This window comes from Dunckerocampus dactyliophorus, chromosome 12 (assembly GCF_027744805.1).
Source record: "Dunckerocampus dactyliophorus isolate RoL2022-P2 chromosome 12, RoL_Ddac_1.1, whole genome shotgun sequence".
NCBI lineage: Eukaryota > Metazoa > Chordata > Actinopteri > Syngnathiformes > Syngnathidae > Dunckerocampus > Dunckerocampus dactyliophorus.
The window spans coordinates 21,499,935-21,524,773 of NC_072830.1; the positions used below are offsets into that span (position 1 = coordinate 21,499,935).

Below are 24,839 nucleotides of genomic sequence, written 5' to 3' on the forward strand. Positions count from 1 at the left end.
ACAGGTTTTCTAAGCTCTAACTTCAAAAATATTCCATGTATAAATAAGAAATCCTCCCTTCACGAAAATTCATTTGTTACAGTCGGGTCTGGAACGAATTAACCGCAACAAACAATGGATTAGTGTAGTGTGTATACTTCAATTGCACAATGCAATTGAAATGAAACTTTGATATACTTTAAAATCGTCAGTGTACATCTTGTATAGCAGTATAGATTCACTATCCACTGAAAATGAGTCAACACACATCCATTATGGTTGTCGACAGTCAAGGTGGTGGTAGCTTCCTGCACTGAGAAGCGGCAGTTCATCGAGGGAAACATAAATCCCAACATGTACTGAGACAATCTGAAGCAGAGCACGAGCTCCTCCTTGGTGCCAAAACCACAGATTACAAAGAGAAAACAATGTAATACGCTAATTTTCTATTGAACTTTGGTGCCAAATAATAATGATGCCTTATTACAGCCCTTAACATATTAGGAATGAACAATCCATAATAGACATGGAGGAGGGGTAGGATTAAAAATGCTGAATTGTGCAAGTGTAATCATGTGATTTTCCTAAATGGAACTTACGTGATTAAGTCATTTGTAGGTGATGAGTCATAAACCAGGACCATGACCACAAAAAAGGAAGGAAGAGACTTAAGCGATCATACAGCAGAGCATAGGCCACACAATCTAATATGATTGCCCAGGACTTTAAAATGCATGCAGAATGCTTAAGTGGACATGTCCAAAAAAAGTACATGTGATCAAGGTTAAAATGCATCTAATGAGCATTACTTTTTAATTGTTTTTGGCTTTGTAAAAGCTACAATCAATATGACACTTCTTCTCCGTCAGGTGTTTGACAGTAGTCAACCACGTTGTAATGCACATTGCATAATTTATGGTATTTTTTTTATTGTTTTATTAAACGCAAAACACATTTAGAAATGGTGTATCCATCTTAGATGTACTCAGCTTTTTACTACCCTGTTATACAACACGCTAACCTGGAAGGATGGATTCTACCATTATCAAACCCATTGTTTGACCTTGGCAGAGATCTTTTTGTTAACTATTCTTTTTGGACTGTGCTGATCAGCGGGTTACATGTGATGCAGGGATGCTCATGTAGCTGGACGATCACTACACTTTTTTCATCACATTTTCAATTCACCTTTGTCAATTCTCATTTCAAATAAGTACAACAGACAAGTCTTCAGAGATTCCCTTCGATCACAGGACTAAAGGAGTCCTGAAGGGGTCTATTAACGGCAGTGGCAAGAAGATAAGACCCCAAAACAGCTTTATCTCCAGCAGGCTAACCTTGAGACGCTCCTGTTAGATAAAATGTCAAACACAAAACATCGCCGAATATCTGTCAGGTTGCTATCTAAACTGCACTCCACTCTGGCTTGAAAATTAGAAACTAATGTCCCCCGTAGTCTCCTAATTAGAGCATGGGCCCATAAATAGTCTGAATCATTCCAACTACCAACCGGAATAATGAGAGTCTCCTTGCCTAACTTCACAACGTCTTAAAGGAGGTCACACACTGTGTACAAGTGGACCTCCTCTGCTTTTCCTGGTTGAATCATATCCTCTGGGGTTCTCCACACCTGCTCACATCTCGTTTTTAATAGTCCAAACGTGCCTTTTCCTTTTACTGTGCGTGGGTGTGAAGGAAAATCAATGTGGGAATATTTAGCCGTTAATTGGAGGTGATTTTGCCGCAGAATTTTCTACTTTTCCAGTTGGTTTCATGTGGGGTGCACGTTTGCATGTTTGTTTACGGACTGCAGCAGTTTGCTGTTTTGACAGGCAGTCTCTAGCTGCCACTGCTAGGTACCGTCATTAGCTCACTCAGCTAATAAGCGCTCGGCCTCTCGGGGAACAACACAGAAAGCTCGGAAAATAGCACATTCTCTACGGGGACATCCTACAATACACCGTTTATAATCAAGCAATGACTCCAAAGTGGCGTGTTTATGTGAAAGTTTTGCCTCAAGGCGCTAAGAGACTCTGCCACGTCTGCCCCGTGGTGCGAGTTTTCAGCCAAGCTGTGAGGCAGAATGTGAGGAAATTAGCCGCACGGCAGCGATTCCTTCCCACGCTGTCGCTCCGTTGCTCGGATGTTTGTGTTGTCACATCAATACAAACCCGACTCCGCACTGCGAACAATCCAACACTATCAATAAATTGGCCAAGTGTTGTGTTTAACGGCAACACTATTCAGTGATGGCAAAAGAATTATTAAACCACCTTGTTTTTTCATTTTCTTTCATTTTTTCATTTCATTTTAATGCCTGGGACAACTAAAGGTACATTTGTTTGGACTATAATGATGACAGAAAAAAGAGCTCATAGGAGTTTAATTTAAGAGCTGATATCGAGCCATTTCCATGATTTTCTTGGTAATACAGTAATCGAAATCACTTAAGTTCTTACACCAATAGCTATGGCATTGTACTGTTTTGTTGTCGTCGTTATATTTGGCTGCACGGTCGCCTAGTGGTTAGTATGCTGGCCATGCAGTCAGGAGATCGGGAAGATCTGGGGTCGAATCTCTGTCTGGGCATCTCTGTGTGGAGTTTGCATGTTCTCCCCGTGTGTGCGTGGGTTTTCTCCGGGTACTCCGGTTTCCTCCCACATTCCAAAAAATGCATGTTAGGTTAACTGGAGACTCTAAATTGTCCATAGGTATGAATGTGAGTGTGAATGGTTGTTTGTCTATATGTGCCCTGCGATTGGCTAGCGACCAGTCCAGGGTGTACCCTGTCTCTCGCCCAAAGTCAGCTGGGATAGGCTCCAGCATACCCCCACAACCATAGTGACGACAAACAGCATCGAAAATGGATGGATCGTTATATTTGTCCAAACTAATGTACCTTTAGTTAATAATATTGTCCACGACTGCATATTCTGAACCTATAATAATGATAACGAGGTGACACTTGGCATGCTAGGAGGGAATTAGCATATGTTCTAGCATGGCTAATTGAAGCAAACAAACTAAATCCATAACATCAAATACAACTGATTTATCTAAAATATGTTCTAATGGAAATCCACTCGCTGTTTGAATTAGCATTTGATACGATGGGAAAGGTGCATTATTGCTGTGCAGTATGACTCTAAATTAGCATGGTGTTGTAAATGTAAATGTCACATAGAAGGAAGGAAAATAAAAAATGAAGAGCAAATAAATGAGAATTCCTGTAGTCTAAATGTATGTTCATATGTAAATATACATAGTGAATTGATCATCCAATAACATTAACATATGTGATTATATGTAATTTCATGCATGCAAATCAGCTTGCGTGGGAATAACGCATTCCCACTCAACTCCGACGGGAACCTGTTGTTTTTAATATTTCATATGCGGTTGTGTTTAAGGCCAAAGCGGGTGTCAAGCCGATGTGCAGCTACAGCACTCAGATGACTTATCGCTCCCTCTATCCTTCTTCCATGCCATCGCTCGTGTCAATCACAAAAAAAACACAACAGGAGCCTTGAACAGAAATGTTCTTTCAGCCTTATATACCTAATGATTCAGTCCAAATGAGAAGTTCTGCCAGCACTTTAAAACCTACACATATAAAAGATTTTATTCTTTCTGGTATATTCAGTATAAAAGTTTTCTAGAGAAGAAGACCTGTGTGTTTTATTGGACGCGATGCGGGAAATTCATCATGAGGGCTGATCTGACACCAGCGATTAACATTAATAAAAAAAAAAAACCAAACAATTCCACAACTGCAAGCTGAATACAAATCAACCAACCAAATCAAGGCAACATTGAAGGATAATGCTGCCTTTCGCACCACTCTTGAGGTAGAGAAAGAAGCAAAGGAAAATATCACAAAGCAAATAAAAAATTGCGATGTGATCCTCACAGGGCTCTGAATTACACCCAGGTGAAAAGATAGGGCAGTCCAAAACAGAGGAGAACCAGATGGAATGGAATGTTCCTTCAACAAAGCAACATATTGCTTCCTACTTCCTACAATCAAAGGAGGCGGATGTACTGTAGATATCAACACCATCGACACTTGAGCATTCCACTATATGGCAGAAACAACACCACACCTGTCATCGTTAAGTTCATCAACAGGGAATTCAAAACTGCGCTACTGAAACGGGGAAAGAAGCTGAGCGGCACAGACGACTTTATGAACGAGCATGTGACGAAACGCAATGCCGACATCGCCAAGAAAGAACAAGATTTGAGGAAGCGGGGAAAGATACAAAGCACATGGAGCACCAACGGTAAAATCTCCATCAAGCTAGCAAGAGTGCTTGGATCAATAAAGTTGTTATCTTAGCCGTCTGAGAAGATCAAATACATTGTTTTTGGTGCCTAACTGTTTCCCCAAGTATATTAGTGCGTGTGGGAATGTGTATATGAGGGGCATTAACTTCAATTTATTTGTAGAAAGGCGCTTTATAAAGTACATTTACTTGTATTCACTTACAGCACAGCCTTGCCACATCCAATATGGCGGCGACGCTGACGTACGGCTCAGCGAAGCGGAGTCCACGTGTATGGTTTTGACAGCAGTGTGCTTTGCTGTACTGCTGTTGTTGTAAATAGCCGCTAAGTTACATGTTTAGAGCTGAGATGTTGTCAGTGATTCTGCGTTATTGATTGGTAGTGTCTTGTCTGTTGTTATCTACCTGTTACGTTGCTGTGTGATGTTTTTTTTTTAGCTCTTTCTTTAAAAAAAAACACCGTGAGTAAGACCAGTGTGTGGAATGGTAATAATATCTGACATCCCGATACACATATGTATACAGATGTATGTATATAAATACATATACAGTATATAATATATGTATGTGTATATGTATATTATATATCTATTAGTAATTGATGTGATACGAAGACGAAGTAGGATTAAATAAGCTCTGCTTCTTCCTACTCCTTTTTTGGATATGTGGAACTGTGAATTGTAACATGAAGCATTCAATGTAAACTGTATGCATGTTCGAAATAAATGAAACCATTAAACCATTATTATCGATTAAACCAACAAATCATAGGACCGAACCCTGAGAGACACTACTAAACATTCCGTCCGACCGCTCTTAAAATGACCGAAGAAAAAATGAACGATAAAAATAAAAAAACACCAATTACAATAGAAAGGTTAGGGGAGAAATGATGAATGATGAAACATTATTTGACTTTGATCCACTAGCAACATACCTTCAGACCTTTTTCCTTCAAATGATGGCCAAAGTAACATTAACACAAGATATTATCTGTGATTCCATGGAACTGGAAATTACAAATTTGCTTGAGATTCATGCCAAGTTTGCAGCTGCTGCATACAAATTGTTGCTGAAATGTGACGTAGCTTCATTCATTTTCACTTCTCTGTAATTGGCCAGCAGTAAGCCAAGACAGTGTTACCTCAATTGCCAGGTGTCACTGAGGCTAATGAAACACTCACTTGGACACCAGCGAGAACGCCTCGGCACACACGGCCGGGCACGGCACCAGCTTGATCATCACATGTTCGGCGGCTGCTTGGAAGTGCGCCCGCGTCACCTTCTCCAGCACTGACGCCAGGGTGGCCACATCGCCGGCCTTCGTGCTTGGGTCCCCTCCGACCGTGTCCAGGATGTTTCCCCCGTGGACCACCAGCAGCAGAACATGGGTCCTGCATTTGGAATTCTACAAAAATATCAGCAGATCTTCTTAAATTTGAGCCATCGGAATGTGACATTTAGAGCAAAATAATGTGATAAAGATAAAGGTATAACTTAATATAGTTACAAGAAAAAGTTATTGTAAAGAAAAAATAGTAGTGTAAATATGTAAAAAAAAAAAAAAAAATCAGATCTCACACATGGATGATCAGAATCAGCAGCATAAAACCGTGATCGGAGCATCCCTAGTTAATTCTATTATGTAATTTGGGTGTTATCATTAATAACTAATACATGGAGTGTCCAGGTTGGGCATCCATGCAGCTTGTTTGTGGATTATAAAGTCCTCTGTGGGGGATTTTACAGAGGCGGGGGCTTGTCGTTTTGTTAATACACTGCATGAGTCCAATGTATTCTTTTTTTTATTACAAAATGTCCTTCCTTGTTGGCGTCCTATTGGCTAGCTTACAAAATGGAACCGGAAGTCACGATGTCATCAGCAACTGACTCTCAAAAACACAAAACACGTTTTATAGTTGTTTGTGCTGTTTGTTGTTTTCAGTCATGTCAAGAATCACATCATCATAGAAAGTAAAATTAACCTTAAATGTTCATTTATCCTTTTCATTCATCATGCATTTTGAATTGTTTTATGCACGTAAAACTATGGTTTGTGTAACCATAAGAACGTGTTTTGTGTTAACATTTTTGGCTTTCTGGAACGGATTAATAGGATTTACATTATTCCTTATGGGAAAATATTATTCTGTTAACGTCTGTTTCGGTTAGAGTCGGACCTTCTGCAATGAATTAATGTCGCTGTATACGCTCTTGAACAAAATTTTAAGACCAGTTGAAAAATTGCAAGAATTTACATTTTACACTGTTGGATCTTGTGGAGGTTGTAAGTAGAGTTTCAAGATGCAAAAAGAAGAAATGGGAGCGAAACGAGAATATTTTGGAGTAAGCAAGTTATTGCAAACAAGCTGATCCCACCTTAGATGTTTTCCACACGGCACAGTGGAGGGGGCACCATCATGATCTGGGGGGGCTTTTTCCTTCAATGGAACGGCAGCTGGCTGTTATTTATTCTATTTTACATCGGTTTCGTGTTTTTTTTGAGCTATGGTCTTAAACAGCCTATTTCAAGTTTAATGGTTGTTTGCAATAAATTGCTTAGTCGAAACATGTTTTTGCTTCACTCCCATTTTTCCTTTTTGCATTTTAAATGTCTCCTTAAGGTCCAACAGCACAAATGTAAATTCAGTTGTCGCTGGTACTACTAATCATTGACGTTGACATGTAGTTATGTAAAGCCGCATGTAAAATAGACTGCAGACTGCAGCAAATTAGCTTTATGTTTACGCTGAAAGAACTATAGTTACCATGATGCTTCGAGTGCTAAATCAGGAAGTAGTGCATTTTGAATATGAAATAAAGCTAATAACTCATGTTTTGAAGTCTTATCCAGCGATGTTTTGATTGGAAAAATCTTAAGTAAATGTAATCAAGTGTAGAATTACTACAGCTTCTGCTTGGACATTAACACCATGGCAGGTGTTAAAAGCCGATGGAAAAAAAGCGTGTCATGCCCCAAATACCCGATCAAACGAGTGACACGTGGAAAACCAGAGTGTAGGTTGGATTGCAAGGTTTATAGTGTGCGCAATGCACTTAATGCGTGGTTCCAATCCTGCCTCGCACACTGCCAATTACGTTTATTATCATTCACAGTGGCGATGTATTGTTGACAGTCTGATAGGCTTCCGGCTGCCCTGTTCTTGTGAGACTTTGGACACTCCTGCTTTTTATAGCTCTTCATCAGTCTTGAGTGCGTGACATGAACTCTGTGAGCAGCTTCTTAGCGTCTTTCATCCGGTGTTGATGGTGACTTTGTCGCTAAATCTGGCGACATTCCAAACCCTCTTGGCGACATATTTTCTCAAAAGCGACTAGTGACAAATCTAGCGACTTTTTCTGATGTTAGAGAGTTTTACGGTATTTGAGGGGACTTAAAATTGAAAGTACGTATTGTTCTGTAGTTTTCTGTTCACTGAGCAACAGCGGATGCTGCCGAGAGGTCCCCCCTCCCCGCCACAAAGCAGTCACAAGCCGTCTGTGCCGTCAGCTCCCGCCGCACACTGAGAGCACAGTGAAGCTCTACGCATCCATGAATCACGCATGCGAGAGGTGCGATGCCGCCAGGGTGGATCTCGCCCTGTTTTACAGAGCGGGATCTAAAACGTAAATGTTTCTTAATCTTCATTAAATTACTACTCATTACACTCAGGCCTCATTCGGACTCGGTCACTTACGTGTCAGAACGTGTGGTGGCAGAATGTTGTGTGATAAATTAAAGAAGTAGTCCTAACTGCAAGATCAAAGGTGGTGGATGCAGCGGGTCCGGATGTAATTATTACACCGTCTAGACTTTGAGAGTCGCTGGCTGAGATAAAATGGTGGCCAATTTGAAATAAACAAACAAAGAAAAACAAAGTATTTGTAGTTCTAAACAAAATTAAGGTGTTTTTATTCGCTTTTTTGTCCCTCTTAAGAGGTTATGCTTTTTTTCCTACAGTATCTCCTATAACATCATATGCAAATAATATGCAAATTAACCAATGCATCATCTACCGACTTCTAGGACAGCCAATAGCTACATTCCTTGATGAGGAGTTGGCAACAGTGCTTTCATCGAAAGTGAACAATGATAATTGAAGAAAGAAGGGTAGAGTAGTGAACTACTGTACTACAACTGTCATTTTTTAATGCTGAAATTGGGGGAGAAGGTGCTTGCGGAGGTGGCCCATACAGACACTCTTCCTTTGTAAAGCGCAAGAGCTTTCTCGCTGCTCCGAATTGGATGTTTCCAAATTCTTCATAGAATGACACAAAATGGAGAATATTTTGAGAGAGGAGACTTTTCTAAAGAAGTTTTCTGCAAACAAACTCAAGAAAAACATCACACACTTGTAGGTGGCTGTCTAATGACACAATAAGCCTGCAGAGGATGCTGAACACTCCACCACTCGACCTTCAAGGAGTGTTTAGTGAGACGTTATTGATCCTACCTCAACATCTTCCAGTCCTTCGATGCTGCTCTGGGGGGCACAGCATGGATTCCGCAGTTGGTAGAGCGCCTCTGTAATGGGGGGATAAAACAAAGGTAAAGGGTCGCCTACATCCCAGACAAAAGGATATTGATTGTTCGATATGATCAATATTACTAACACCTCTTCATTTCAATTCCAGACTAGGTGGTAGTCTCAGGTTTTAAGGTTGTAATGCAGCGTATTTCGAGCTTAATTCTCAGATGCCACTTTCTATGGTAATAAAAGATGAAGGGTTATAGTGGTTTATTTTTCAGAGGAACCTGGCCAGGCCCATTAGCCTGCCCGGAAGCCTGTGCATGCTGTGTCATCTCATTCCTGAGCTTGTCTCTCCTGCAATATCCTCTCTCCAGACTATCTGCTTGTTTATGTGGCCTCTTCATCAGGAAGCAACTCACACTCAGTGGGCCCCACTCTCCTCTAATCCCAACCCGCAGTCTGATGGCTTCTCAACAGAACGACGCGGCACACACAAGGGGGCTCGGTGCACGTCGCTATTTTTGGTCACAAAAGAAACAGAAAATCAATGGAGGGAGTTTTTCTTTTCTTGTAAAAGAAAGAGGGTGGCGGAAAGTTCCTGCATAAAACATTTGACGTGATTCAGAATGCAAACACAGTCCTCGGAGGGACACACTGAGCAGGAACAGATTAGAAGTTGGTTTTACATCTGTAGAAGCTACTGTGCGTGTTTAATTATGTTAATTCTGTCTTCTTTTTAAAGACACTTTTCTGGAAAAGACAAAATGAATCTCTTTCCAAAATCATGTTTTCAATCACTTCATTCATCACATTTTGTTGATTATATTTCTTAGCTACTCGACTCTGCTTCATTGATCAACATGATCTTAAAATTAGCATCATAACAACTCCTCTGTTTGCTAGCTTGCCCAAACCTTTGAAACACATTTTTTCAGTGCGTATCTGCATCTTTCCAGATCACTGGTGAGCGACTGGAAGAAAAGCTCTGACTCACTACAGGAGAAGACGGACAAATATATGATGGCTTGTCTTTTTCTGACTGTTTTCTAGGGGAAAAAAAACTGTTTTACATTTAGGTCAGGACGGTAATAACATAGGATTAGCCAACGTGGTGCCCTCATATACGAGCACATGCATGGATGCATAACGTTGAGTTGATTGTCCTTCCTGCCAGTTATTATCGAGTTATTTAACAGCCACCTGTGGCTGTGTAATCGAAATAAACAAAACAACTTGAAATAGGCCACCACGGTGTGATACATAAGCATACTGTATGAGTGGGTGAGCAATGTAGATGTATCATCTGATTAATCATTCCTCCTGGCAGTTATTAATAACAGCCACCTTGCACAATATGAAGAAACAGAACCACTTACATCAGAAGATGTGCACTAAAACAGTGCACGAGTCGTTTACAGTCGGTCTCCGGTTTGGACATTGCCAAAAGAAATAGTGCCATGACCCAATGTCTGTGAACACACCTCTTGGGCGACTTGGCCAAGCTTGAGCGGGGAGGGAAGGACAATGAGCGTGGTCAGGCGCCGTCAGTCTGACGCAGCTAAATAGCTAGATATCAACTGGAGAAGAGCACGACATAGAGCCAAAGCTCACGTTGTGTTGCGTGGGGAAATTACGCCCACAACGAAGACTATCACGTACAGTATGACGGTACTGTTTAATGCCTAATCCGATCTATTGGCTCGGGCAAAGGGGTGATCTACAAAAGAAATGGTCCTCCTATTATTATTATTCAGCTTACCTCCATTAGCCTACACCAATGCTAACTGTTAGCATGCTAACATGTAACATAATAGCGCAACGCTGAATCTCCTGATTGAGTTGTTCTTTTCAAGAGATTCAAGAGAGTTTTATTGTCATGTGCATAGTACAACAGCAGTTATACCATGCAATGAAAATCTTATTCTGTTCATTCTCCCAAGAAAAGAAAGAAAACAAATGAAAGAATAAGAACATAAGAAACATAAACACATAAACATATATACCAATAAATTAAGCAACAACAACAGAAGAGACATTAATACAAGTAAATAATACAAATAAATAAATAAATAAAGTGCTATGAGTGTGTGCGTGTGTTGCGTGCGGCGTGTGCGAGTGCTTCGTTGAGGAGCCTGATGGCCTGTGGGTAAAAGCTGTTTGCCAGCCTTGTGGTCCTGGACTTCAAACTCCTGTAGCGTCTGCCTGACGGTAGGAGTGTGAATAATGAGTGTTGTGGATGTGTGCTGTCCTTGATGAGGTTGTGTGTTCTGCGTAGGACTCTAGATTTATAAATGTCTTGCAGTGAGGGGAGGGCTGCCCCAACAATGTTCTGTGAGGTCTTGATCACCCGCTGGAGTGCCTTCCTATCACGTGTTGTACAGTTACCGTACCAAACAGTTGACTTTGACCTAACCCCTAACACTAACCACCAAATGGTGGAGGTTTCACCTTTAACAGAAAAAAAGACGAGGAAAAACCAATAGGTTCCCAATTGGCTCCCAATGACACGAGCCGGCTCTTGTCGTTCATTTCAAAGAGCCGGCTCTTAGAGTCAATTTGTTGTGTGTAATTCACGCATACGCATCACGGCGAGCCACGCCTCTCTGTTATGATAACAGACAGAGGCACGGTGACATGGTGTCTTTGAACGCAATCCGTCATTGCTCATAATAACACGGTTAACGTGTGATTCAGATGTTCTGCTACTATGAAATAAACTAGTGTTAGGTGAATAGATTTTCAGACGTGTGCCATCTTTTAGCTGGATTTCAATTTTCAGGTCATTTGGAGGTCTCACTGGAGACACTTGACATGCTTTATGAAGCGCTGTGGTATCGATTGCACCCACTGAGAGTTAGCAACAGCAGCAAGAAAGTGACCATTGGACTAAGAGGACAGGCCTGGACAGAAAGACGTGCGAAATAGTGATCCCCAGTTGACCTCCTCTTGCAAAGGTATGAGTAGGTTAAATAACACATTTGGAATCACATGTTCCCTTAAAACTAGATATTTCTTTCGTGTACCTCTACTGTTTTCCCTTCAGGGCTTGTGTCAACATTTATCATCTGCATCTGAACAGATGGTGTTGGAGACAAACGGCACTCGTCATCGGAAAAATTGGCTTGTTAACAGCAGATGCATCACCTCCTCAAGAGTATCGGCATACTCTGAAAGTTGACTTTTCATTTTTTTTCCTTTGATTCATTTGTTTTTACACTTCACAAACATATTTGTTGTAGTTTTGTCTGGTCTCTTTGTAGCTCAAGCACTTTTTACGCATTTCCGAATCAATTTTTTCAAGCTTTTCCAGCAATTCCCCACAGGTGTGGCTTTCTTTTCTTTTCTTATATTCAGACTTAAATATTTCAAGCTTTTGATCAAAAATGTGAACACTTTTTACCTATAATACGGAATATTTTGAAATAAATTGTTTGCCGTAATTTATCACCATACACCAGGAAATTACCCATACTTCCACTCCTGTCTAACTTTCAGAAAATTTCGCTAAATGAGGCACAGATATTTATTTGGATGCTGGAGTAAACAGAGGAGAATTGAGTAAAAAAACCACATATTTCAACAAGAAGCCATAAATAAAGTGCCTCTGAGGAAAAAAAAAGAAAGAAAAAATGGTCACAAGTCATCCTCAAAGTGATGTCACAATACCTTACGACTGTTTTAATAAGAAATATGAATGGCTGGATATATTATGTACGTATACACACACATACACTTTATATATACTTAGAATGCACTCATAATTCGTAATTCCTATCAAGAAGTTTATTAGACAGCATGATTATTGCACAGGTGTGCCTTGGTGGCCACAATAAAACATCATTCCAAAATGTGCAGTTTAACTGTATCGGGACTGGACCCCTGCCCCCTTTCGCCCCGACCCCCTTCACACAGTTAAACTGCACATTTTGGTGTGGCCTTTTATTGTGGCCAACCTAAGGCACACGTGTAGGGCCGATGAATTATAAATGCTCATTAACACAGATTTAGTGTCACAACAATATGGAGTCTACCAAAGGACACTGGGCAGCATGTGAATATGTTGTCAACGTCAACAAATGTTGTCATGTAATGTTTCATAACAGGCCATTTGTCATGTGTTCAGTGCTGTTGCCAACAGAGAATGTGACACTAAGAGCATATAATGATCACACGATAACCAACTAAGTGACACCTAAACAACTATTGTAGGTATACACTGCTGTAATAACACACACACACACACACACACACACAGGAGCAATGTGGCAGGGAGGATGTAATTAAGAATGCACGTGTGCGTCAGTCTGACTTTTGTGTCCATTTAAATGGGAAATGTCATGCCATTGACAAGTGCAGAGAAGACGAGCGTGAAATACTCGTGCTTGTGGAAGCAGAAACGACGGCGGACGCTTCAGCGGCCAAAACAAAAACAATTAGAGAAATAAAAACAAGCCGCTGGAGCAAATTCAGCAAACACGGCGAGGAGCCATGCAGAGTGCCGGAGACTCCCCGGGGACGACAAAAGAGCTATGCTGATAATGAGCTGTAAAAAAGTGTATTCTTCATGTCATTAATAAGACAGACAGAGCAACACACTCTGTGAATGTGGACACTGAGTCCAGAGAGTGTTCTTGTTGATCGTATTTAATAGGCTTTCAAGCCGCACGGCCACATGATCAGGAGATCGGGATTCTGGTACGAACCTCCGCTTGGGCACCTCTGTGTGGAGTTTGCATGTTCTCCCCATGTGTGCGTGGGTATTCTCCGGGGAATCCGGTTTCCTCCCACATGCATGGTAGGTTAATTGGCGACTCTAAATTGTCCATAGGTGGGAATGTGAGTGTGAATGGTTGTCTACACAGTGTGTCTATATGCGACTGTGTCTATAAGCGGCTTAGAAATGGATGCATAATAAGCTTTCAGAGAACCCTGGCCATCATTCACTGCAGTTGTTACACATTCAATAAATGTGGTGCCATCGACCCATAGCAACAGAAATAGCAGTAAATTAACCACACTTTGACTGTTGGACTATGAAGACATTATAAGAAAACAGTTACACAACTTACAACATGTAAAACAGTTACAATTGCTGGAATTTCTAATGACTGTATACTTTGTGTACTTTCCCAGCAAGCAACAGTATCAAATTGGCATTTACCACTTTACATTTGTTTTAAATGTAATTTAAAACTATACATAATATTAAGTTCAAGTAACTGCCAACATTATTATGTCAGTATGACTCAGAAAAATTAGGTTTTGAATGTAATAGTTGAATCTAATTCAATATATCTCAATATATCAGAATTTAGAAACAATGTGTTTAATCAAGTGGTGATAAAAGATGCTCTGACTTGGTTTTTACGGTGTGTACGCCAAGGAAGAAGTCATTACAATGAGGTGCATTGTTAATTTCATTCAATTATTTTGTTCAGGGTCACAGGTGAACTGGAGCCTATCACAGCCAACTTCATTTGAGAGGCAGGGTGCACCCTGTCACGGATAATAGTCTCTAATTAACCTAACTGGTTTTCGGATGTAGGAGTACGGGGGAGCACAGGGAGAACTCCACAGATACCCCTTTTCCACTGTGACTGGTTCGGAGCTTTTTTGGAGCTGGTTCTCAGAGCTTTGCTTTTCCATTGACAAGGTTCCACAATTGGTTCGAACAAAAGTGGTATTTTTTTTGTTTCAACTCTGCCTCCAAAAGCTAGCTGGGCCGTGTGAGTGAACCGTTTGTCTTTTGTCCATCTGGATATCCGAAGAAGTGCAGAAGAAATTTGAAACGACCTCAAGAACCCTGCCAATACTGGAATGCATCATGAGGCGAGATGGCTGCAATGGCGTTTTTTTGTTAAGGTCTTTTGAATAATAAACTTGAATAACAAACTTCAGCAATTAAAGAAGGACTACAGAGACCAAAAGAGAGACCTACGCAGGAGTGGCAGTGATGAGAGGAGAGTAATGCCTCATTTTGAGAAGCTCCATAAAGCTTTGGGCCACAGCCATCAGCGTGCCATCTTTCTGGTGCTAATGTGTTTAATACCACAATGCTGTACTTCTCCGAACTCCACCAAAACCCTGGAGGCTAAAATAAGACTCGGGCACAGACCTGCCTGGACTCCCGTAAGTTGTATTTGTTTAATTTAATGTTCACAGCACAGGTTTGGGTGTAAATACTAGCCTGCTGTTAACGTTAGCATGCTAGCTTGCTTTTGTCAAATGAATGAAAGCCCCAATTTTTATCTTGAAATATTTAGCATTTTGCACCTTAATTTTTAAATGTTTGCACCTTTTATATTCATATTTTTACCTGGAAATAATGTGCAGTGTCAAGGACAAGTGAGTTGTGTGTTTTGATTCAAAAATGGTCAACTCTTGAAATGTCCTATTATTTCCTGATCCGAGGCGTAACCCCTGCAACGTAATGACATGGCTCCCGGGGACAATGGAGATTGGAACTGGTGTCGGAGTCAGTCACGGTTCGAACTTAATCCAGCACCAGCACCAAACTTCGCGACAGTGGAAAAGGGGTAACAGAGTGGTAAGAGTCGGATCCAAACCCACACCCACCCGGCCACGAGATGAAATTTACTAACCACACAGCCACCGACTTTTTGGTCAACTTTGTACAGGAGAAATCTATGTGTTGCTTATGCAACCTTGCTGAGCTACACATGTGCACAAGAGAGAAAATAAAACTGACAAGTCTGTGTTATTAAGGCTGTAAAAAAAGCTAAATGTGAAACAGGCCGGCTGCCTTTTTTCTCATTTATTTCCTTAAATTATGCCGAAAAAAAATGCCCTTTTCTTTTATTGCTTTTTAGCTTTCCTTGAGCACAAAGAGGAAGAAAACAACATTAATTTAATGGCAATTCCAGTGTGACAGATCGCGTCCCCGTGTGCTAAAAATGTCCTGGCAGCTGGAGATGTAAGAATACAAATGAGCCTCAGACCTAAAAGGAAAACTGCACTTTTTTTTGGAATGTTGCCCATCATCCACAATCCTTGAGACATGAGACTTGAACACACGTCTTTCTCTTTTCTAAAGGTATCAAAACAAAAAGATCATTTCGGCACGTAATGGGATCCACCTATGCTCCCTGCTGGAAAAGCCAGCATAGACCAGCATGGCGCACCAGCTAAACCAGCACCAAACCAGCATAGACCTGCACTGACCACCATTTTTTTTCAGCAGGGCTGCCTACAAAGACCGCTATTAAAACATCTCCAAAAATCCCCTACAAGGTTTTACGGTTTTAAATACATACTGTGACCATGTACTAACAGGTACACTCATGATAACATGTAATACTTACTGTATTTTAGTCCTTTTAAGCATTACCACAACTTTTTGGCGCATTGATTTCTCATAGCAACATAGAAACAAACGCCTACACCTAGAATTGACTTTTCCAAACTCAAAAATAAAAACACAGCAGCATTGGCGGAAGCTCCAATATCTAGCCTTACCTTTTTGCTAGCGGTCTGAGGCACGCCGCGCTGCGGGCGAGTGTGTGGTGAAGCTAGTCGCTAGCCGGCTAGTAGCTAGAAGCTGGACAAATTACAAGCCCTCTTTTCTTGGTTACATAAATTATTTTCAGCTTCTGCTTTTGGTTGCTTACGTTCAAATATCACTGTATTTTATGTGTTGCTTTATTGTATTTATTTATGTACGTAATACATAACCTGATCTGATGTTTACGTCTGCGCTACGCGCATTGCATAGCTCAGTGTTGGTAAATAAAGCCGATAGAAACATTCGCATGCTCATGAAGTTAGTTTAATAAGAGTCACTACTAAAATAATCCCCCAATATATTACATATATGAAGAATACCACATAGCACGTGACATCGCAGAAGCGCTAAAGAAGGAGTGACGTAGGTCCAATTGCGTTTCCGTTGTGTGTACGCTTACTTAATATGCACGTCACATTGTATGTGAATGGAGCATTGTTGGCGGTTGCTGGAGTCTTTTTAAGAAGGCTTTAAAGGCGGAATAAGTGTTTCCCATTACGTGCAATCATGAGCTGTCTCTTTTTATTGTTCTTGTGTCTTTAGAATGCACAGAAAAGAGAAAGACGTGTTCATGTCTCACATAAGGATGCGCATGATGGGCAAAATTCCAAAATAAGCTCAGTTTTCCTTTAAATTTATGTTTACGGTCTCGCTCGCTGCATGTGCTCGTGAATAGGGGGACAGGTTGCCTGTGGATGTGAAAGCCATGGAAAATGACTCAATAAGTTCTACGCCCAGGGGGGGAAATATCGAGCATGAGTGGCATTTTAGTCTTCTTATACATCTTGTTGCTTTGAAAGTGCTCTTGTTGGCAGAGCTTACTATTACATCATTGTCACTAAACTTCCTGTTTAGCTCACAAAAAGCATTCCGGTCTGGCTTATTTAGCATGACAATATTAAAAACACCGGTATGCCGACAAAGACCTGAACATACATCTAAAAATCTGCAAAAAAATGCCTTGAACAGATGAAGCTTTAGAACAGAGACAAGACCAGGAAATGTGTAGGGTGACCCAAAAGGGGGTTGTGCAGAAGAGGTACCCTCCCAATCTGACGCACTTGCAAGGAATCATAGGCAAATGTTGTCAAGTCATGCTGCTAAAGATCCTCACCAAAATGACTGAATGTTAAAATTAAAGCTAAAGTTAAACTGTTTTATCAGTGGATGTGTTCACTTTCTAGATCCACTGTCTCTTTGCTCGCTTTCTCCGGGGTTGCCATCTTTTCTACTGAGAGCAAAATTGTTTCTGAATGCTTGTGGAGTGATAAATATGGGAAGACAGATGGGAGAGAACGACACACACAGCAATGGGAAGAGAGGGGAAGGAGCAAAAAGGCCAAAGTGGGCGAATAAAATCTGTGCAGCGGCTGAGGAAAATTTGAAAAAAAAGAGCTGAAGGAGTAATTGAAGAGCAGAGCAAAGCCATAAAGGCTTCAGAGGAAGTGACAAATAGATGGAGATTAAAGGGCGGCTTTGACTGAGAGGCGTCGGCTGCACCTTCAAGGCTTCCCGATGACGAGAATTTTTATTTGCACATAGATTTCCCGACCTGCACAAATGCCAGCCACACTAGTGTCAGCAATTATTACGCACATGGAAATGACATGATTAATGATCTAGACAGCTGTGAGTTTCTCATTAAGTGACTCATTTAGACATTTGACCAGTGACAGCATGTTGTAACCTTTACATTGTTATTAATTATTTAGTAACTGAAATTGTATTTACATTGTCAGCAAAGTGCTGACATCAAATCACACACGAGACAACTGCCGTAAATTTCACTAATCGTCTGACATCTCCTTTACTTCAGAACTACTACTAATTGTTTAAATACTGTGCCGCTCGCGAGTCAGTGAGGAAACGTTGTCAACCCATTGGAAATCGCAGGAGGTCATTATATCTAACAGAAAACAACATAACAGTCTGACTCAGTGTCATCTTACAAAGAACACTAAACTCATCACACAGCAACTTAACACTCAAAAGGTATACCGGAGAAATACACAAACATGTACCAATACGAGTTTAAAATTAAAAAAAACTTTTAAAGTTTTCCCATAATGCATTGCATCTGAGCAACGCATTCATTGGGGTGCTGCAATGACGTCAGCCTCCCTCTGGGCTCTGGACTCCTCTGGCTCCCTCTGGTGGACCGGTCACAGCAGCAGAGTGCAAGCGTAATTACTTTAGTTATTACGGTTACGTGATGGCAAACGCGGTGATGTGACTCAAGATAGTTGGTTTATTTGCAGAGAAGCACCATGGCTTGCTTAAAAGTAAGAAAAAAGTAAGAAAAGTTGATAGAGAAAGCTAAACATTTCAAAGTGCATAGACGGATCAATATAAGTTCATGCTTCCAGAATACAGTGCCAAACCGCCGTGTCCCGTATGAAACTGCAGCGCTGGTCAAACGCAGAAATGTGACGAGAGAAAGCACAGATCATTCAAGGGGAAGTATCCACCGAAGTCTGATGTGAGAAGGCAGATAATAACATAGATTAGATCCCAATAAGAAAAATCTGCAGAGTCATCACGCATTCAATTACAGCACAGCAACATGCAAATGAGTAAGGCTAAATGTAAGGATTATATGGATTACTGGGGCAAAACAAAACATCCTTCACTGGCGGGAGAATTGTGAAGGTGTGCTTCGGCTGCAGAAACCTTACTCAAACGTAAAGAAAAACAGGAATTGTGTGACAAAATCACGCAAATCCCAGTGTCACCAATAACCAGAAAATCTGAAACTTTAATAGATGTACTGTTGCAGCTTTTCTGTTAAAGAGACAATTATTAAATTATCTTTATTATGAAAAACAAGTGCAGAACCCGTTTGTGATCATTTCATTTTTTCATTTATGTAAAATCTGTTTTTTTTAAATGCAATGTGGCTGCCAAGTTAATTGTGTTGTATTGAAACACTAGGGAGATGTGCAGCCTTTCATTATACTTCATATGCAAATGATCTGGTCTGTTTGATGCAGTTTAAGGCAAAATGAGGTTTCAACATTCGATTTTAACTGAAGACCCCTGTCCTAGAGAAAGCAGCTTCCAAAAAGTTGCACAATTTCCTACAAACAATCAGGATTTAGGATGCACCACAGCACAGAAAAAGCACTTGTAAAAGTTACAAACGACCTCCTCGGTGCCTCAGACAAAGTCCTTGTTTCAGTAATAGTTTTATTAGATCTTACAGCGGCATTCGACACAATCGATAACGAAATTTTAATACAGTTTTGAACATGCCATTGGAATTACAGGAACTGCATTAAACTGGCGTCAGTCCCACCTGTCACGGCACCTGCAGTTTGTATCCATTGGTAATAAAGAATCTACATGAACGTCTATCTATGTGAAAGTCAGTCATGGCATCCCACAGGGTTCTATACTGTATATATACTATTCAGCCTTTATATGTCCCCCTTAGGCAGCATCATTAGAAATCACTCCATGTAAAGGATAGTTCAAATTTTTGGGGTTCTGTACTATACCTGTACTGTTCAGACTTTAGATGCCCCCCTTATGCAGTATCTAAGAGTCCTTCTTAGGACCAGACATTCGAGCCATCCGGGCAGCTGATGCTGGCCCGTGGGCCCCACTTTGGACAACCATGCCCATGCGTGTTTCACCAAGAAGGCAAGTGCTGCCAGTGTATTTTCAAAAAGTAACTTTGATTGCCAAAGACATCTATTGACGTCTTTTGCTTTTTTTCACGGGAGCTTCATATCAAAGTCTAATTCATCTTGTGTGTGAATTTATGACTTGTACGCAATGTATTTCTGTCCCAGTAGGGGACAACAGTTCTCTTTTCCTCCAACCGGCAGCGACAGATTGTCTATGAAGAAGACGGATTGTGGGTTGAGAGAGGAAAATGGCTAAACACATGCAGAAAGCGAGTGGAGACAAAAAATACAGGCAGCTAACACGGTCACAGAGCTTGTCTGGCAGTGGATCTGCCTTTAGTCGTGATGTGATCGCAAAAGATAGAGGTGACATGGGTGATGTAGGTGATGTAGACACAAATGCAGTTGACAATGGCAGCTGAAGCAACAAGCTAGTGGTTCGCGTTGCTGAGCCATGTGGCGCGACAACGGAGCAGAAGCAGTTCAGAGCCGGGTGATTCAGAACCCGACCCTGATTTTTCTGAAGAGTGGCTACCGTCTGGATCGGTCAGCAGCAGGGATTCATCCCCACATCCAGTAGACCCCACCGTCACTCTGCTTGAATTTGCTTCTCTGCAGAAAAAGCTGGTTTTCTCTATTTTTTGGTGAAAATCAAGTACCCTCAACTACCCTATGTTCTACCGCCAACATCTAAAGACCCAAAAACGCGATAAACAAATGTTTTTTTTCTGAAGAAAGAAGAGAGTCTAAAGTTTCTTTAGATAGTTTCAATGTTTATGTGGTCCTGAAACTCAATATTCTATTGGTCTTGAAAGTTCAGCAAAAATGCCTAAAAACTCTGGCAGTATGGAGCTCTCTGCTCTGAACATGGCTGGCAGTCAATGGTTTACGGGTGCAGACAAGTCTGAGCATTTCTTGTTTCATCTAGCAACTTTGACCAAGTGTAGGATTACTACAGCGTCAGCGTCTGCCTGGATATTAACACGCGCGGCAGCTGTTCAACTTTACGCTGGCTACACCAAGGTAGGTTGGATTGCAGGGTTTAAAATGTGTGTAAAGCACTTAATGTGCACTTCCAATAATGCTTCGCACACTGCCACTTCCATATTACCGTACATTTATTATCGTTCATAGTCGCAATGCCATAGTTCACAGTCTGATTGGCTTCTGGCTGCCCTGTTTTCGCGAGAAATCACGTCACGTTTCGATCTTGCGAGAGCTCGCCACACGAGGTCTCGTGACATTCCTAGTAACTACTATCCCGTTATGGAAGAACATTCTGAAAAAAAAAACGTTTGTAACAAACCTATCCCTTTAAAACAGATGACACTCTCAAACTGGTATCTTACTTGTCCGAAAAGGCTCCGGTACCTTGAATGAGCACTTATCCTACGGTGAAGCACTTCACAGGTCATTGATGGTTTAGTGAGTGGTCTGTAATAGGAGCATGTGTGTGTGTGTGTGTGTGCATAACAGAGAGAGAGTGAGAAAGAGAGGGGGGGGGTGCATAAAAGCCACCTTGTGGATGATCTCTGCAGGAGGTACTTTTATCTCCACAGGAACACACTGACATTCTCACTGAAACTCAGTCACTGAAAGCAACAGCTTTTTTTTGGAACTTCAGCGCTGACCTTTGCAACCAGAGTTGATCTGTTACGTTTGGGATAACTAAATGAATCCGCAAAAGGTTGAATTGAGGGCAAGTGGACTCTTCTTGTTTGTTGAAAACATTTTACCTTTAATCCAAATGTCTTCTTCAGTTCTAAAAGTTTAGGTCCAGAGTCTCCTTATTTCTCTCTGGTGAGGGTGTCCTCTGTGGGTGGTCACAATAAGCTTGTTGTTATTGCCGGGTGTGGCTGGTGAAGAAGTGTCCTGCATAACAATCGGCTGTTTGAGTGTCTGGTGGCACAAAAAGCTTGTTAATGGCCACGCTCCCGTGGAATGGGACAATATTTGGAGAGATGTCAGGACATTACTGTAAGATGACAATAGGTGAGGGCGCAAACCTTCTCCTCTGTTTAGAGAGGGCCATTCAAGTTTTTTTTTTCATTCAACTTTGACGTAAATTGCTTCTTTCAAACCAGCAGTCCTCCCAATACAGAATTTGGACATTTTTTAGATGCAAAGTCCCTGACTGAAGAAACTGCTCTCCTATGTTGTGCCATGCGTTTGGATAAGGGTTGCTTGGTCTCTCCAATGTCGAGTTCATTGCACTCGTCACTACTCTGCACTAAATAAACATTGTGCATTTTTTGAGAACATTGTTGTTGTATTCCAATTTAACGCTAAGGGCATTACAATATTGAGGTTCCACTGTCAGCAGAAGTTGTTTACATTGATTAAACACATTTACATTTTGTTAAGTGGGAGTGACCTGAACCTTTAGAGATGTTAATGTGGTGAGACAAAGGGTTATATTTTATTATTTTTAATGGTAATGCAGGCCTGACAACAATGAATGCATTTCTTTCAAATGTGGACCTTCTGCAGTGGGAGTTCAGTATTATATTTTATTGATTCACGCATAAATTTACATCAATTGAGTTAATTTAAAGGGTTCTCAGAGTACAATTGAAAGTTTCCCACTGTTGCAGAAAACAGCTAATCATGTTGTGCATCACTCAGTATAGTTAATTGCATCAGAAAATATGCTGAATGGACCTTATTATGATTGTCACACAAAGAGTACGTAAATGCTTTCACCACAAATACGTATGTCCATATAAGCAAATACAGTGGAACCTTGGTGGTTAGCGTCATTAATTTGTTCCAAAAGGTTTGATGGACGCTAACTGAATTTTTCCCATAAGTAAAAATCCAATTAATCAGTTTCAGAAAGCTGAAAATGTTAACACAAAGCAGATTTTTACAGTTGTGCAATTATAGATTTACATGAAGAAAACAATTTGAAATGCATATGGACTGAAAGGGATAAATGAACATTTAAAGTTACTTTTACCTTCATTGATTCTTGATGTGCTATTGCCAAAGACACAATGTGGCAGCGAGATCAACCACCACCACCTTTCAGTTTTGACATGAGTTGTTCCTTGAATTCACCTCAATACTGTAACCCAAAATGGAGCCGAAGGAAGTTGCAAGTGCCAGCATTTTGATAAAGAAGGTGAGAAACGCTACTGAATTCGAGACATACCTCATGACAAAACATCAAAGTCAAATACATTCTGAATAACGGGAAGAGTATCTCACACTTTTCCCTGGCAGAGCAAATCTGTTGAGCACGTAAGGGCATTTAGATCAACAATACTATCTGTCCTAATGGCTGGACAGGACACACACACACACACACAAAAAAAAGAATCCAGATGGACAAACATGCAGTGTATTAATAACACAACAAGACCCGCCATATTGTACACTAACCTGAGAGTGTATGCAAACCGAGGTGAAACTGGGGCATACATTTTCAAATTAACCAAAAAACATGCTAACCAGGGCGGACGCTAACCGTGGTTCCACTGTATATGCATGAACGGAAGTGTGAACAGTTGTTCGTCTATATGTGTCCTGTGATTGACTGGTGACCAGTCCAGGGTCAACCCCACCCCTCACTTGAAGTCAGGAACAGGCTCCAGCGCATGGTAGAAAATGAATGAATCACTCATAACATCTGTCAATTTAGCATCTTATTTCAGGAAGCTCAAGGGAGAGGCAATCTGGGTCCAAGCCCAATCCTATCCTCTGCACCTTGAAATAAGAGCGTTGAGGACGGGTGGGCTCGAGATAAAAATAGAAAAACTCTTGAAATCGTTTTTATTGTGCAGCACAATAACCTAATCTGCTCCGAGATGAAGAGGAGAGAACGATGAACATCCACTTGCAGTTGTGCAGTGTTCCGACAGCTATAATGTAACCGCAAAAAGTGCTGTGTAAGGGCATACACGAGAGAAGAGAGGCGATGAAAATAGAAGCAATTTACACAGAACATGTAAATGCGGCCATGTATTATTATACTGTTGCCATTTCTGCAAAGCCGTGCATACTGGATGCAGCAATAGTTGCCTACAGCCTTGGTTCCCAAAGTGGGGTACACCGATTGTCATAAGGGTTACGTGAATTAGGGCAAGTTAATTAACTTTCAAGTTAATTAAGATAAAAAAATATATATCTTGTGTGCAGGAGTGTGGAGTATATGGCCTCACATCAAATGTCTGAAGGGGTATGCAACTGTTAAAAGTTTGGGAACCACTACAGTGTAGTTTATATTTGAGTTAGGGATGCTCCGATCAGGGTTTTATGCTGCCGATTCCACTACTGATCACCCCATGAGTGAGATCAGCCGATACCGATTAACCGGATGAACTATATATTACTCAATTTATTTATGATGAGTGCTATTGGCCAGTGGCGCTGTATAGGGGCATAAAGTTTCGATTCTAAAGGAATTGTAAGGGAATTATTAAAAAAGTAAGCTTTTGTGCCGAAAAAACTACCAAGAATTGAAGTAAATATTCTTTGGCCCTCTGTGAGCTACTCAAAATCAGCTTGCGAGCTAGGATACCTCTGTACGTAAGCTGGTACTTGCTCCATGAACGTGATATCCACTTGAAGCTTCCTCGTGGGACTAAAACAAGCTTTGAACTAAGCACATTGCTTGTTTGTTTTAAAAACAAAATGTCACTTTGGTAAAAAGTCACAATTGGAGACCAAAGACCGGACATTAGGCAGATAACTCTAGTATAACTCTAGCAGCTAGTTGCTACAATTTAAGGTTGAGTGACAATTGGGTAAAGCATGTAAATAAAGATGCCAGGAAAGTCGAAGGGCAAAATGTTTGCTAGGGGAGTGATCGGACACTCTGGCATCGATTGGCATAGTCTGTGGCAAGCTGTCAAACTGAAGCCATTGACATTTTACAGACTAGTTTTGATTTTCGTGGCAATACGGAACGAAGTGTGTCCCTTGTCAGTTCAATACGGGGGACAGTTTT

The 24,839-nt window shown here is 41.0% G+C and overlaps 1 protein-coding gene across 9 annotated transcripts in view; it reads right to left on the bottom strand.

Annotated features, from left to right (window-relative positions):
- The window catches only part of pitpnm3 (PITPNM family member 3), a 114,379-nt gene that overhangs the window by 50,539 nt on the left and 39,001 nt on the right, over window positions 1-24,839 (bottom strand). For all 9 annotated transcript variants that reach the window (XR_008573071.1, XR_008573070.1, XR_008573069.1 and 6 more), the window contains 2 exons: window positions 8,720-8,790; window positions 5,450-5,673 (listed from right to left, as the gene is read on the bottom strand). Coding sequence is in view for 1 of the 9 variants with exons in the window: in XM_054793325.1 (XP_054649300.1) it covers window positions 5,450-5,673; window positions 8,720-8,790 (295 nt within the window). In the remaining 8 variants the exon portion in view is untranslated. The remainder of the gene's footprint in view (window positions 1-5,449; window positions 5,674-8,719; window positions 8,791-24,839) is intronic.